At 41.4% G+C, this 15,825-nt stretch overlaps 1 protein-coding gene across 1 annotated transcript in view; it reads right to left on the bottom strand.

Moving 5' to 3' along the window:
- The window catches only part of LOC132834345 (peroxidasin homolog), a 281,522-nt gene that overhangs the window by 97,396 nt on the left and 168,301 nt on the right, over positions 1-15,825 (bottom strand). The window contains exon 4 of the mRNA XM_060853129.1: positions 10,220-10,291. Within this exon, the coding sequence (XP_060709112.1) occupies positions 10,220-10,291 (72 nt within the window). The remainder of the gene's footprint in view (positions 1-10,219; positions 10,292-15,825) is intronic.

Raw genomic sequence — 15,825 nt, forward strand, 5'->3', positions numbered from 1 at the left:
CATTTGATGGTGAACCTAGCAGAGGCAGTAGCCGCATTAGAGTGCTGTTTGCATCAGTTGTGAGTTTCCCACTAGGGCCATTAGCCATGTCTTCTCGGGATACCCCTGGTCACCTGTGAGATAGCCCTGAGGTGATGTGGGAAATTGAACATTAGTGGAACATGGGAGCTGTGCAAAATGTAGATGTTGCAGAATCCCTGGATTGTGGGTGCCTCTGGTCACAGACCAGCTTGACATTGAACGAATGAAATCCCTTCTAGAATCTGCCAGCATGGTGTCAGGGAGAACTGAGTGCTACATGTCAAAGGCCTTATGGAACCAGAGGGAATCTTGCAATCACCACAAATCCCACAGGGTCAGGCACCATGAGTCTCTGGGTTCATGATGAACTGGACAAAAACATATTGCTCTCCTGTGAAGCATGTCAGTGTATTTATGAGTGCACTGGCAGGCTGCCAATTTGGAGATGCCACACATTCCTAGTTGAGCTTTGGCGGGCACCAGTGGATACAATGTACAATGTACATACAGCTGCGATTTCTACGCCACAGGCACAGTGCCATCTCCCAAATTTTCCGGCACAAAGGTGGCAGATACCAGTGACAGCTTCTCTAGTTAAACATCATTCACCACATACACAGTTGTTCACTCATCTGCAGGAAGGAGGAATTTTTTCTGTAAACCCTTTCTTGGTGCATTTCTAGACTGTGCTGAAGACCCTTGTCCCCCACTCCATGAGCCTCTTCCTCATCCATGTTTTGAGCTCCAGAGCCTCATCTCTCTGATTCTATTGGAATTGTCATTCTTCCTTCTCCTCTTCCTCCTTATTTACTTCTAGCTTTGTGATGCTCCCATAGCTCCTGGGTTAAAGCAGGCAAGGGAATACTGGTCTAAGAGGAAGTCGTATTTTCCATTTGAGTTCTTCACATCGTTGATCTACCCTGTTGGCCCTCATCAAGCTGCTCATGTGTTGTGCATAATCCTGCCTTACAGGCATTTCGACAGGCAGAATCTTACATCTGTTGCCATTCAATGAGATCACGGCTGATCTGATAATACTCAACATCACTTTCCCCACAACCCTCAATTCCTTTGCTGCTTAACAATCTATCTCAGCCTTGAATATACTTAACAACCCAGCCTCAACAGCCCTCTGTGGTAAAAGAAAAATCCACAGATTCACAATCCTCAGAGAGAAGAAGTTCTTCCTCGACTCTATCATAAATGTATAACCCCTTATTCAGAGATTAGGACCTCTGGTTTTGTCAGTTGCTTCACAATCTCACCTCTGAGATCCTCAACCGTCTTTACCTCAACGACCTTTAGAGGAATGAGTTCCAGTCATTGATGAATATGGTGAAAACCTGAGACCCTTACTACAGATCAATGGACAGCACTACTTGGCACTTCCCACCAGAAAATGTGCCCTCTTACCACCAAGTCACTTTTTTATCCTCATTATTTACTTCAAATTACTGGATAATTCAGACTGTTCTTAGCGCGAGAAGTGACTTTTAATGATCAACAGACTGTATCCATATCTGGGCGAAAGTGAGGACTGCAGATGCTGGAGATCAGGGTCAAGATTAGAGTGGTGCTGGAAAAGCACAGGTCAGGCAGCATCGAGGAGCAGGAAAATCGGTCAGGCAGCATCCGTTAAGCAGGAAAATCCTGCTCCTCGGATGCTGTCTGACCTACTGTGATTTTCCAGCACTACTCTAATCTTGATGCTGCATCCATATCTGGCCTGTACTTTAAAGACATGATCTCTGCAAAAACAAAGCAAAAAACCCAATGATATAAGTTCCAATTCTACTATACTACTTTCAAAACACACACAATGCATACCATCCACCTAAACTCTTATTAGTATAGCTGTAATCAGTCATAATTAACTGTTTTAACATGGCTATTCACTTCCAATAAGCCATAATTTACTACTGAACAAAACTAAATAACTAAAGTTAACGTAACCTTGCTAAATCCTAGTCCAAAGGCTATCACACAGATCACTTATAGCATACAGTTTCATTTTACACTAAAAGCTGTGACATATCAAATTCCCAGACTTCCAGTCTTTTTCAAGACAGACAGAAGCCATCATCTGTTTTAATTGGATGCTCTGGAAAATAAAAATCTTGTTCAGCACAAAACAAGCGTGGACGCGATGAGATGAGTAAAACTGCTGTGCACAATAAATTGAAAACCACATTTATTAGTTTGGCTCCTTAAATACATGATCCGTTTACAAGCAACTGCACTCATCTAATCGCCTACAGGACGCAATTTTGCTTTACACTAAAAGCTGAGATATATTCTGATGTTAAATGTTCAGAACAGACATGATTCACTGACATGAAATGTCAGAGTTCATGTTACAACATTCTGTGGTGTTATCATTGAACAGACTCACAAACAATGTTCCAATTTTCAATAAGGCTAATTTTCCTCCTCAGCCCCTGAAGTTGCCACAGCCCGAAGATGATTTCCTCATCAATCTAATTCTGCACCTTTCTCACATCTTCCCTTGCAGAAACATGACCTGCTGACTTAGCAAGGCCCTCTTTGAAGTCCTATGTCCAATCGATGCATAATTCTTCTGCTCTCTCTCCAAATTAGAACATTATTGCAAACGAACCAGTGCTTTTCTAGGTTAAGATATTCAAACATGTGATTCTACAATTCTCTACAAATCAATGATTAAAGTATCTTCAGAGTTCAGAAGTGAAACTGCAGAATGATCAATGGTAAGCCATCACCATTCTTAATTTCTACTGAAGAAACAAAGTTGTGTCTGCATGGGTTTCCTGCAGGGTTCCGGTTTCTGCCCACATTCCAAAAATGTGCAGGTTAGGTGAATTGGCCATGCTAAATTGACCGTAGTGTTAGGTGAAGGGGTAAATGTAGGGGAATGGGTCTGGGTGGGTTGCTCTTCGGCAGGTCGGTGTGGACTTTTTGGACCGAAGGGCCTGTTTCCACACTGTAAGTAATCTAATCTAATCTAATCTAATCTTGGACTGATCGAAATTTTTGTGCGAAATGGAACAGCAGAATAGACTTGTTTTACTCCTCTTCTAGATCAAACAATTCATTCTTTAGAGTTTCACTAACTATACATCTCAAAGGCAATCAAGTAGAACTGCAACTATTTCTTATTATCACACATACACCATATTTCAAAAGTTAAAGTAGAAAAATGAGATACATTTGACATGAAATTTGTCAAACATACTGGAGTGTTACAGATCAATCATATCAAGGACAGTGCACACATCATGCAGATTTCATTAACCTCAGTCAATCATGTCAGTTTCTGGGCTTACTGCATAAAACTGCAACTTCTTCATCTGCCAGGAAACACTACGTTTTGTGCACTCCCAAACAAAAAAAGGACTACTTACATCACTGTTTGTACCTTGTGACCCAAACTTCACAGATTGCTAAAAATAGTCATAAAAATGAACAACTCTTTTGGCTATTTGACCTTCATCGTGTTGGCTGCAGGCACTGGAAAATTAAATATCTTTAACACTCAGACATCCAGTAACAATCCAACATTTCAAGGTCCTGTACCCATGACTCCTCATTCTACATGATCCACAAAATACCGTCCATTGGAATGGAATCTACAATTTTCAAACAGGCCAGAGTGAAATTCTAAAATTAGCCATAAGATGGAATAAATTAAGGACAGCATAGTGCTGTGATTCAGTGATCAAAAGAATTTCAATCAATCACTCATTTAAAAAAAATACTGGATTTTTATGGCCAATAGATGATTTTCGTTAGACCCACTTGGACCAGGCCGAAACTCAGCTGCAAGTGATGAAAACAGTTTAGAAAAACATCGTAAATGCAAATTAGATTCCTGAATACAACATTTCAGTGATGTGATGACCCATTTCTATTGCAATCCACACTTTTTACTTTTCCTCACATTCACTCCATCTCAGTTACCCAAACAGGTTAGCTATTGTGGTGCTGTTTTTCTCTGATACTGTTGTGTTACAATAACCGGATGGTACTGGAGAAAGTCAACCTGGAAATCTAGCCTTAATGAATGCCTTGATAAGGGAGCTGCCTGAACTGCTGACAAGGATTATTCTCTCAGTCAGTCAGAAATTCCAAGAGAACGGTTGGAAGCACGCATGGTTCAACTTCTTAAAAGTGGCCCCGCAGTAATAAGGAATGCAGAGGATGCATTCAGTCTGCAATATCAGGGGTTCAATTTACTGCAACCAGCCCATGCAGGTTCTGTGGCAGTAGTGGACGAGGTAAGAATCACAAGGGCAGAAATGGATGACAGAACTAAACTGCTGGTGAGAATGGAACAAACACACATCAGTGCAACGGGATTTGATTCAGTAACAAGACCGTTCACAATTCATCTGTGTGCTCCTGAAATGGCATTTCACCTCACTTCTGGGATTAAGTGAAGGGTGAGTATGGGCCATCAGATCCTTTGATAATAGCAAAATGGGTAAGTGTAAGGGAAGCTTTTCTAACTTTGCTTTCCATTGCACGATGCAAGTAGTTTGCAAAGTCGCTGCCTGGCTGTGATAGGGAGGGGATACAGAGCAGAGAGGCTGGAACCAATGCAAAAGTCTGATGGGTACAGTAGAGGTCAAATCCGACACACCGCTAAAGACATTGTTTGTCGGTTTACCATCAGTAAAGAGTAATTTTACAGCATAAGAGTAATCTTACAGCACCCTGATATGGAACAAGATTAATTAGTTCTGAAAAAGGGTTATTGGATGGCAGTGACCCAGTGGCTAGCACTGCCATTCCACAATGCTGGGACAAGGGTTCAATTCCAACCTCAGGTGACTGCCTCTGTGAAGTTTGCAAATTCTCCCCGTGTCAGCAAGGATTTCCTCTGATTGCTCTGGTTTCCTCCCGACCGAAGACTTGCAGGTTCAGTATATTGGCCAACCTAAATTGTCCATTGTGTTCAGGAATGTGTGGGTGAAGTGCATTAGTCAAGGGAAATGTAGGGGAATGGGTCTGGGCGAGTTACTTTTCGGAGGGTCGGTGTGGACTTGTTGGGCCAAATGGCCTGTTTCCACACTGTAGGGTTTCTATGCTCCGAAACATTAACTGTGCTTTGTCTCCATAGATGCTGCCAGACCTGCTAAGTTTCTCCAGCAATTTCTCTTCATGATCAAGATTAATGTTGGTCTTTCTACAACAGTACACCTCCGTCTTCTCCATTTTTAATGGTGACATCATGTTAGGTACATGACTGGAGCAACACTCAAGAGTTGCCTGCAGTTACCAGCGGCGCCATTATCAGAGAGAGCAGGAAATGGTCCAGCTTCACCAAGTGGACCACTTGATCGTGGTGAGCCAGCTCCTGCCAGTCTGATTGTGAATCCCATTCCGGGTCTGCAAAAAGCATCTGACCTGTGTCTTTCAAACTATTCTATTGGATTCCTGGACTAAATTCCATGCCAAAAATTACTTAGCCCTGGCCTAAACAAATTAGAGTGCTAACTAATTATTTTCGGAGTGAATGAGTAAGGTTAAGCCTCACCACCATCACCTCTCCCCACAACATGCAAATAAACCCTCAAATATGATACAACTTTGTTGATTTAAGAGCTGATGCAGTTTGCGGTAATCCAACAACTTGTAATATAAAGGCAGCCGTTGTGTAAATAAACATTTTACCACTCTATCAAAATGTGATGTGGATTGAAAACAAAGTGCCCAGATTGCCAGATAATGTACTGATACTTGCTTATAAAAAAAATACCCAAACCAAGCTCAACAAATATACACAGTACAATGTTAGCAGAGATCTAACAGATGACAATCTCCTTCATGTCAAAAGTAGTGGCAAAGTGAAAACTAGTCAGCACCAAATTGACCATAGAGACCATCACAATTGAACCTATTTCTAAGAGAATGAGTACCACAAAACAACAGGTCAGCAAATAATCTCAGTGCCAGAAATTGAAAATGTCAGAAAATGCAGCAAAAGTATCAGAAATCAAAATGTAATAGGGAGGGTGGCTATATGATTGCGTATTTTGGAAGGAAGTCCAGTTTGATTAATTTGTCAGTTTAATTTCCTCTGACTTTTGGAATTTGGTTTCAATTCAGCCAACTTCAAAGAGCCGCCTTCATTGTAGTCCCTTTTCTGATAGCTGTTTTTCAATTATACATCGTGTTTGAGCCAGCAGCTCTTTCAGGTTTGTAATTCAAGTGTACCCACCACACATCCCCCCACAACCCCATTACACCACCCCTCCCCCCCCCCACCCCCCACCTCCCCTTATCTGCAAGTGATATGTTCCAGGACCTACTGCTGATACCCAAATCTGCGGATAGTAACGAACCCTATCATTTAAATGGGAAACTTACCTCCCTGGCAGCTCCCAGGAATTATTTCTGGAATGTTCCATGTAATATCTTTGGGCCCCGGTAAACCGCAGATAACTGAAACTATGGAAACTGAATCTGCAGATACGGGAGGAATCTACTGTATATATTTAACTATAAGATAGCCCCATTCAAAACTTTAGATCCTTAGACTGAACCATAGATTTTCACTTGGCAGTAGATTTTGAGGAGGTAAACAATCTTCTTGATGGAACAGAGAATCTGAGACCCTTTTTACCAAAGAGAAAGAGGAAAAACAATCGTTCTGAACTATCTGCATAGTGATTGTAAGTAAATAGCCACTACCACAGTATCCTCTCTGCTTGATGCAATCTGACCGCTGTTAAAACAGTTTTACAATTTTATGGCCAACACAAGGAATTCTGACACTTATTTTGACTAATATTGCATGTGCAGACCTTTTATGAAATGCAATCTGCTACATTGTTGCGGTTTTACAGGCATAACTCGACTGATTTTTGACCTGGCATGCTATAATATCATTTGTGTGGACAAGATCCTCAAAACAATCTACTCTAGATGATCAGATTTGGTTTATTCCAACTTGGCCGCCATGCCTATGATACTTGCACATATAAAACATAACCAACAGTCTCAAGGGCTTCTCTTGTGTACATATCAATACATGTTTAAAAAGAAATTGTTGTCTCGAAACGCAGGCCAAATATTTTGCAGTCACATGAGCAAGAAGTGATCAGTTTTAACCTGATTTATTTTGGTTGGATGGGGAAGTTACCATCCCCCCGGAAGAGTACTTGCAACCTTTGATAAGAATCTGTTAAGCAATCCACAAGTTACTTTCCTTCTGGCTGTTCTTTGGCTACAACACATGAAACCAGCAAAACAAAAACCACTGTCTAAAATCTCAAAGCCACCATACTGCAGCTATCAAGATGCAAATTCTGGCAAATATTTTTATCATTTAAGACATTTCAAAAGTATCACTGGTCATATGAGTCATAATGGTGGATTTCAATGCAGCAATCCAGTGATTCTGTTTCCCCATGGGCTTGGCTCCAAGTGTAAAAGCACTGAAACTGGGACACCCTGGGTTAAGAGATCTCTCAGTCTGCAGGGAACTGGAGCAGAATTTTTAGATTAGCTGACAACATTAAATCAAGCACAGCAAGGACCATACAGGAGTCTTTGGTGGGAAATTAATAAGCCAACTGCACAGACAGTCTAGCAGTGATTGTTATTGTAATTTTGACAGTATTAAGCAATAAGGAAGGTGAATAAGGAAAGGCATGAGATACTCGACAGAAAGATACTGAAAGGACAAGGGTAGTAGCTGCCTCAAATATGTTGCTTCCCAAAGATGCTAGCACAAGAAAATAAAAGCATAATATAATGAAAACATTATCTTTATTACAAGATGGAGCACAGTAGCATGGAAAGTGGGGTGGGGGAGATGCACATTTCTTTCTTGAATATTACCATTTGTTCAGAGGTTCAGATCCCCTTCCTTTAAGGAAGTCTCAGGGTGGACATGACTCAGTTTCCCCCACCACATCCCAGTGAGATCAGGGACACAGAAATACCCAATAAGTCCCCTTAATGGAGACTAGGTTTGGCATTCTAGACAGGACCCATTGAAAATCCCAACTATCCTGATTCCACTCCAATTATCAGTAGTTACAATCAGAATATGCCGCAAGACCCAGATTAACAAACTAGTGCTATACTTATCTTTAACAAGTTGTTAACGCAGCTGACATTCTGCGTAACGTGCTGGATAGTGTACAGTGTGCCAATAACAACATCGATATGATTACATAAGCTCCAGATTATATGTGCCCAGCAACTCCCACTTGGTGTTCATACTTCAGACTTGTGGTCACAGTCTTTCCCTGCCAGAAAGCATCCAGGGCAAGCCAGCCAAGCAAGAGTAAATATCCCACTGCAGGCCCATGTAAAACCTGTGTGCTTGTGACCGGAACATAGGGATAACTATTTACATCTGCTGCCACTGGGGAACTTGCCTCCAGCGAGCAGAGGAAAAAAGCTTTCAGATGCATTTCCACACCACAGCTGGGACATGATTATAATGTCATGCTGTCACCCAAATCAGGTTGCGCGAAGCAGTATCTTTTTGAAATACATACAGCACCAATTTCAGCAAATAGTCACTATTAATCAACAACTGTTTTCATACAGATTGCAGCCAGAGCAGAAGCGGAGGAATAAGACCGTTCAGTCGAGATGCAACGCACTTTTCCAGTCATCAATCCAAAGGCACAGCACACAAAGCAGGGTCAGGACCCCGAGCCAGGTCACAAGCTGACTTTTTGGGATTACGAGGGAGCAATGGCTGCTATGGATATCCAACCAAGTTATAACTGCCTTACAGCTATCTTCCGACAGTAACCGTTCTCACGGTCGGTCTGCGGTAATTTTCAAGCCTCAAAATGGAGTTTCAGAGGACAAAATGTTTTGGAAGAATTGTTCAATGGAGAAGGGCAGGACACAAAAATTGATGTGGTTGGCTTCAGATCAAAGGTCATCACAGCAGTCATTCAGCTTCCTTCTATTAAAATAAAGTATTAAAATAGCACACCTTTATCTATTATTCATGTCTTCATAAATGCCGGACAGTTGAAAAGAAAGTTGGCACTTTTCTATTGTGGATTAGTTGAAAATTACATTGGATTTACCTGACACATGGTCATGTTAAAATTAGCAACTTATTTTTCTGTTATAATACTGTCTCAGAGATAAGTAACACCAGTTTAATCAACATCTACCAAAAATAAATGTTTTTGTATAGCTCCAACTGATACCTTTTTTTTTCTGTAAAGTTCAAAATAGAAATTAAAATTTTTGAGTGCATAAATATGCATATTTTTATTTAGTGAAAGTATTTGTTTATATGAGGGGTGGCACGAGATAGTTTGAATATATGTACGCAAGTTTCCTCAGTCAAAGGCAAGTTTAATTACAAATAAAAAGTAACCAAATTGCTTAATTGGAACTCTATATATTAGGGGGAGGTTTCTAAGTTGAATTCAGCATCAAAATGTAGCAATTTTATGCAAATTTGCAAACAAAAGACTGTCATTCAACTATTTGAAGTGATTTTAATTAGCAAACAGAAATGTTAATTAAAATCAACCTGTTTCTAATAAAACACATTAACATCAAGATTTTACAGAAGTTACAGGAAAGAGAATCCAAAATAATGGGATAATGTGTTAGTTACTTAACAAGTCTAACATATTAGTGCAGTTAGTGTTAAATTTTGCTGAATGTAAAGATTGTCAGTGGCAAAAAAAAATTAACTTCATAAATGCAGACCTTATAGTAAAGGATTGCAAGTGAAGTATTAAAGAGTTTATATGCAAAAAAATACAAGTTAGTTGACATGCTAACAAAACTTTTAGTGTGCTGGCTTTCTAGAAATGGATTTATATTCTAATGGGCTCTCCAATAATTTCAGATAAAATCCCTATATGCAGAGTCAACTAATGACCTTAAGTTTCTGATGGGGTGTTCAATATATGAAGAATACAAGGTGCTCTTAACTCATTAACAAACATTGATCAAAATAAATCGATTACACATGGGCAGTGCTACTGATCATACTCATTAAAAAGTACTAGATGCACAACCCTTACAAACCACAGCCCCAAAACTATCTGTCCAATTTTCAGTTACATTGTGCAAATGGGCCATGCAAAACATGCAGGTGCTGAGAATACAACTGGCTGAAGAAACTTTACTGGTAGATTGATTAAAAAAAAATCCAAGCATAAGATACTACAGAGATAAGACAATAAAATGGCAATGGAACACGAATAGCAAAGGCACTTACAGTTGTTCTAGAGAGACAAGTCCCTTAAATGCTTGCCTGTCAAGTGATTGGATTTCATTCTTGTACAAATAGCTGAAACAAGAAATAATCAATGGTATTAGTGACCTGGCCACCTACAGCACTCAAAAGGCATTCTGGCCATCCAAGCAGATGTTGTCTGTTGGTGGGTATGCAAAAAGATAATATTTTTAATCGCCACTTAAACAGGTGCTGAAACTTATACAGAAACACTAACCTTTAAAAGGAACTTCAACCCAGCTTAGACAGTGGCCTTCCAGTCTGGTATTAATGGACCACTAAAATCAAAAGGAAAAACTGCAAAAGCTGGAAATCTTATAGTAAATACATAAAATCCAGGTAATACACATCAGCCAGTCAGCATCTCCGATTAGAAACATAAAAACCGTGAGCAGGGGGATGGCCACGTTGACCATCAAACCTGCTCTGTCGTTCAAGAAGATCATGGCTGACCTTAGATGTCAATCTAACTTTCTTGTCTTGATAATCTTGGCATCCCAACAATGATCAATCTCAGCCTTAAAATTCCTTATTGAGAGAGCAGCCACATCTCTCTGGGGCCTTGAGGTCTGAGTCCCACCACACAGTAAAGAAACTGCTCTGCAGTTCAGTTCGAAATGACAAGCCCTTTATCCTGAGACTCAACACCAGTTCTAAGCTCTCCAGTACCTCTCTTGTCAAGTCCTCTCAAAACTTGATGCATTTAAATGAGATTGCAAGTCACTCTTAAACTCCATTCTTCCCCACGTCCCAGAAAGCAGTCTAAATGCTTTTTTATGTTGTACCACTTCTAAAGCAAGTATCCTTCTTCAGGTAAGGTACACATTATTCCAGCTCTGGTCCCAGCAAAGCCATGCACAATTACAATGACACCTACTTTCTCTTTGCAAGAAATGCCAATTTTCCTCCCTAACAGCTTCTTGTAACTGCAATCTAACTTGGATTTTTAGACAGTAACACCCAAATTCCTCTGAATACCAACGTTTCCAATTTTACACCAATTAAAATAATTCTGGTACACACCATTCCATGATTTTATGTTTTACTTTCAGATCAATGGACTGACACATTTTTTGTTTAAAACAAGTTCTGTTTCAACACAAGTTGATAGCATCACTATCCTGAATCTTGGATCAAGTGAGGGCAATCTGCCGATGAGGTTTATAGCATACATATTTAATATAAAAGGAATGTTCAAAGTGAACTGCCCTGAAAGAATTAATATAACCGGTACTACCATCTTTCCTGTGGTTCTCAAACAACAGCAAAGCAGAAGAGAGAAGAAAAATTCTGCATCAGTACATCTTATCATGCAATACTCTACACCATACTGACAGGAAAGCCACACAATTGCAGAAATGGGGGGAAAAAATATTTTTTGTGTAGAATGTCAAATTGAAGGAAGGTTGAGGAGGAACAACAGATAACGGCAATAACGTAAAATACAATGAAGAAAAGGCCAATGATGTGGGGATACCAGTATTGTAATGGGGTGGACAAAGTCAGAAGTCAGACGACACCAGGTTATCGTCCAATAGGTTTATTTAAAATCAGAAACATATGAAGCATTGCTCCTATATCAGGTGAAATGGAGGGAGGCACAAAGAGGTAATGGCAATATAATTCCAGGTAATAAGAGTGTGAACAGATAAGTACAAATAGTGTGAGTAGAGTGATGACAGGCTGAAAAACATGTCAATTAAGGCCGGTGAAGTTATTTCAAAACTCATTCATACCTTAACAATGAAGGAAATGAATCAATTTATTTTTTTTTAAATCTGATAATTTGATTACTTTTCTAATAAACGGTTATTTGGAGTGTGAATGAGATGTCAACAGCATAAAAAAGTTTAACATACTTGGAACAAGAAGAAACTGCCACAGTAGTCAAACTTCCAGATTCCTTTCTTCCTGCACCTTTTACAACCCATGCATTGTTGGTCTCAGTCCCGCTACTCGACCTGAATTGTTATCCTTTAGCTCTACTCTCCCAAATCCCTCAACAGTGGTAAGTACTTCCAATCTCCTCTTAGCCAAATCTTCTCTCTCTCCTTCCTGAGCTTGCTCCATCCCCACCGTTACATCTTTCCTTATTCACTGACTTTCTCTCGCTCTCTCTCCATTTCTAACGCCCGTTCACCTCTTGTTGGCATTTTGCCCCTTTTAAATCTTAATTTCTGTTCCTTTCCTTAAAGAGGTATTATAACTCAGCCAGCAAGGTAAGTCAGAAGCATGAGTACATCGGAAAAGATCTGGCTATCCTCTATCTATGCCTCTCAACATCTTGCCCACCTCTATCAAGTCACCTCTCATCTTTCTTCGGTCCAATGAGAAAAGCCCTTGCTCAACCTTTCTTCAGAGGAAGCAGGCAGTACTAACAACACTTTTGATTGCCATTGACCAAGTCATTTCATGAAATTATCGAGTAAAAAGTGAGGTCTGCAGATGCTGGAGATCAGAGCTGAAAATGTGTTGCTGGTTAAAGCGCAGCAGGTCAGGCAGCATCCAAGGAACAGGAAATTCGACGTTTCGGGCACAAGCCCTTCATCAGGAATGAGGAAAGTGTGTCCTTTTATCTTAGCCTGCTGGACACACTTTCCTCATTCCTGATGAAGGGCTTGTGCCCGAAACATCGAATTTCCTGTTCCTTGGATGCTGCCTGACCTGCTGCGCTTTAACCAGCAACACATTTTCAGCGCATTTCATGAAATTATGCCAGGTTTGCACTTTTCATTGAGTTGTGGACCCACACTTGCACTGAGATAATCAGAGTTAGAGAGGGCAAAAACCTTTCGTCCCAATCCTCACAAATTTAGAGCCGCAAGACTGGGTGACATCGAGAAGACGACTGCACTGGGAGGCATCATAAAGTGGGAGGATAGCCATGCTAATATCAACTGAGTATATCCATTGACTGGTTGAACTGGTAGAGGATGCAGGGAAAGTTGGACTAGACTTGAGGTGTGTATGTTGAGTCATAACTCAGGGCTGAAAATGTGTTGCTGGAAAAGCGCAGCAGGTCAGGCAGCATTCAAAGAGCAGGAGAATCGACGTTGCGGGCATGAGCCCTTCTTCAGGAAAGAGTCATAACTCAGTGTGCAACACAAGGGTAATAATAATCAAAGAAGGGTGATTGTCAGAGCAGGGGACAGGAATGATAGGTGTACCCCAAACAAAAGCCTCAGATATCCCAGACCAAATTAGGAGAAAATAATCAAGTAGACACCGGACTGATTTTTCCAAACTTTTCAGCAATTTTTTTTGGGGAGATTCAGAGTCTGCTATGGTCCATTTCGACTTTTCTCAAGCAATCTTCTGCTTTTCAGCTCGTTAAGTAAGCAACTGGCCTTTCCAGCGCTGGGATCATGGTATCGTGTGGCAAGGATGGTGAAAAGGTTCGGCATAACCGAGATATACAACCATGTTGAAACCCCAGCTCCAGAGCATTTCTCAAGCTGCATGCTAGGAGCTGCTCTCCATTCTGTGAATCTGCACAGTAATCCTGCAAAAAATGCCCCAGAAATGTAAGTAAGTTATCTCCACAGTTCACCCCGTATGAACCTGGAATTGCTGGTGTATGGAGTGATGGAAAGGGAGACCGCTGCTTTCTCTTGCTGACTGGCAAAGGAGCCCATGCCATCGACTCCGCACACAGGAAAAAGGTTGTGGTTGTTGGAAGTCAGTCATCTCAGCTCCAGGACATCGCTGCAGGAGTTCCTCATGGTAGTCTACTTGGCCCAACCATCTTCAGCTACTTCATCAATAACCTTCCTCCAATAACGTCATAAGTGGGGACCTTTGCCAATGATTACACAGTGTTCAGCATCAATTGCAACTTCACATATTGAAGCAGTTCATATTCGAATACAACATGATTTTGACACTATCCAGGCTTGGGTTGACAAGTAACAAGCAAACTTTGGACCACACAAATGCTAGACAATGACCATTTCCAATAACAGATAATCGAACCATCGCCATAGAGTCATAGAGATGGACAGCATGGAAACAGACCCTTCGGTCCAGCCTGTCCATGCCGACCAGATATCCCAACCCAATCTAGTCCCACCTGCCAGCACCCGGCCCATATCCCTCCAAACCCTTCCTATTCATATACCCATCCAAATGCCTCTTAAATGCTGCAATTGTACCAGCCTCCACCACATCCTCTGGCAGCTCATTCCATACACATACCACCCTCTGCTTGAAAAAGTTGCCTGTTAGGTCGCTTTTATGTCTTTCCCCTCTCACCCTAAACCACTTCCCATTCAATGGTGTAGGCATCAATGAATACCCCACCGTCAACATGCTGTGGGTTACTTTCACCAGAAACTCAACTGGACTTGCCACAGTCATCAAACGATGAGTTCAGAGGCTAGGAACACTGCAGCAGGCAACTCATCTCCTGGCTGCCAAAGCCTGTCACCATCAAGGCACAAGTTCAGACTGATAGGATACACCCTACTTGCTTAGATGGGTACAGCTCCAACAACACTCAAGAAGCCTGATACCATCTAGGATAAATTAGCCCACTTGATTGACACCATATCTACAAGCATCCACTCCCTCCATCACCAATGCTCAGATGCAGCAGTATATACTATCTACAAAATGCACTGTCAATATTCACCAAAGTGTGCGTGTCTCTCTCTACAAGATGCACTGTAAACATTCACCAAAGACCATTAGGCAGCACCTTCCAAGCCCATGACCACTCCATTTATAAGATCAAGAGCAGCAGATACACAAGAACAACTCTACTACCTGCAAGTTCCCCTCCATCCACTCACCATCCCGACTTGGAAATATACTGCCGCTCGTTCACTGTCACTGGGTCAAAATCCTGCAATTGCCTCTCTAAGGACATAAAGGCATGTGGACCGTTTCAAGAAGGCAGCTCACTACCATCTACTCTAGGGCAACAAATGGTCAATAAATGCTGACCTGCCAGTGATACCAGTATCCCACAAGTGAATATGTAAAAGCAGGTCATGCTAGTGTGAGATAGAGGCCCAACTCAGTGTGGTGTCCCAGGTGAAACACAATACACAGCAATGTAAGGGAGACGTTCATAATCGTTTGTTCTCTAAGTGTCACTATCATCTCCCTGCTACCTCCAAACTCATGTAGGCACCAGTAACTCTAACTGTACCACTGCACACTCATCGCACCACAGATGCTAGACAACAACCCTCATCATTCCATGTATCAAAATCAAACAAGAGCGCCCACTTCCTTATCCGCCCAAACTACAAACTCTTCTTGCTCTCTGCATTTCCTGTTCGCTCACTTCTCTGCTTCTCCTGCAGCACCATTGATGGGCTTTCCATCTACTTCCACCACACTAAAACAGTCCCAAGAAAAACTGACCCATTCCTGGGCTGGTGTCTCCTAGTACTTCCACAGGTTGTCCATGGCCTGCAGCACTGAGTGTGGCTGACCATTCGGACTGGAATCAGACAAGCCCCTGACTGACTAGAGTTACCTTTAATCCCACTAAGGACTAGTTCTTTTGCCTCTCCAGGATGACCACTTCCTTACAGTCTGTTTACATTCCAGCAGTACATGGCCATTCAGCAACACGTCCA

This window comes from Hemiscyllium ocellatum, chromosome 3, assembly GCF_020745735.1.
Source record: "Hemiscyllium ocellatum isolate sHemOce1 chromosome 3, sHemOce1.pat.X.cur, whole genome shotgun sequence".
Classification (NCBI taxonomy): Eukaryota; Metazoa; Chordata; class Chondrichthyes; order Orectolobiformes; family Hemiscylliidae; genus Hemiscyllium; species Hemiscyllium ocellatum.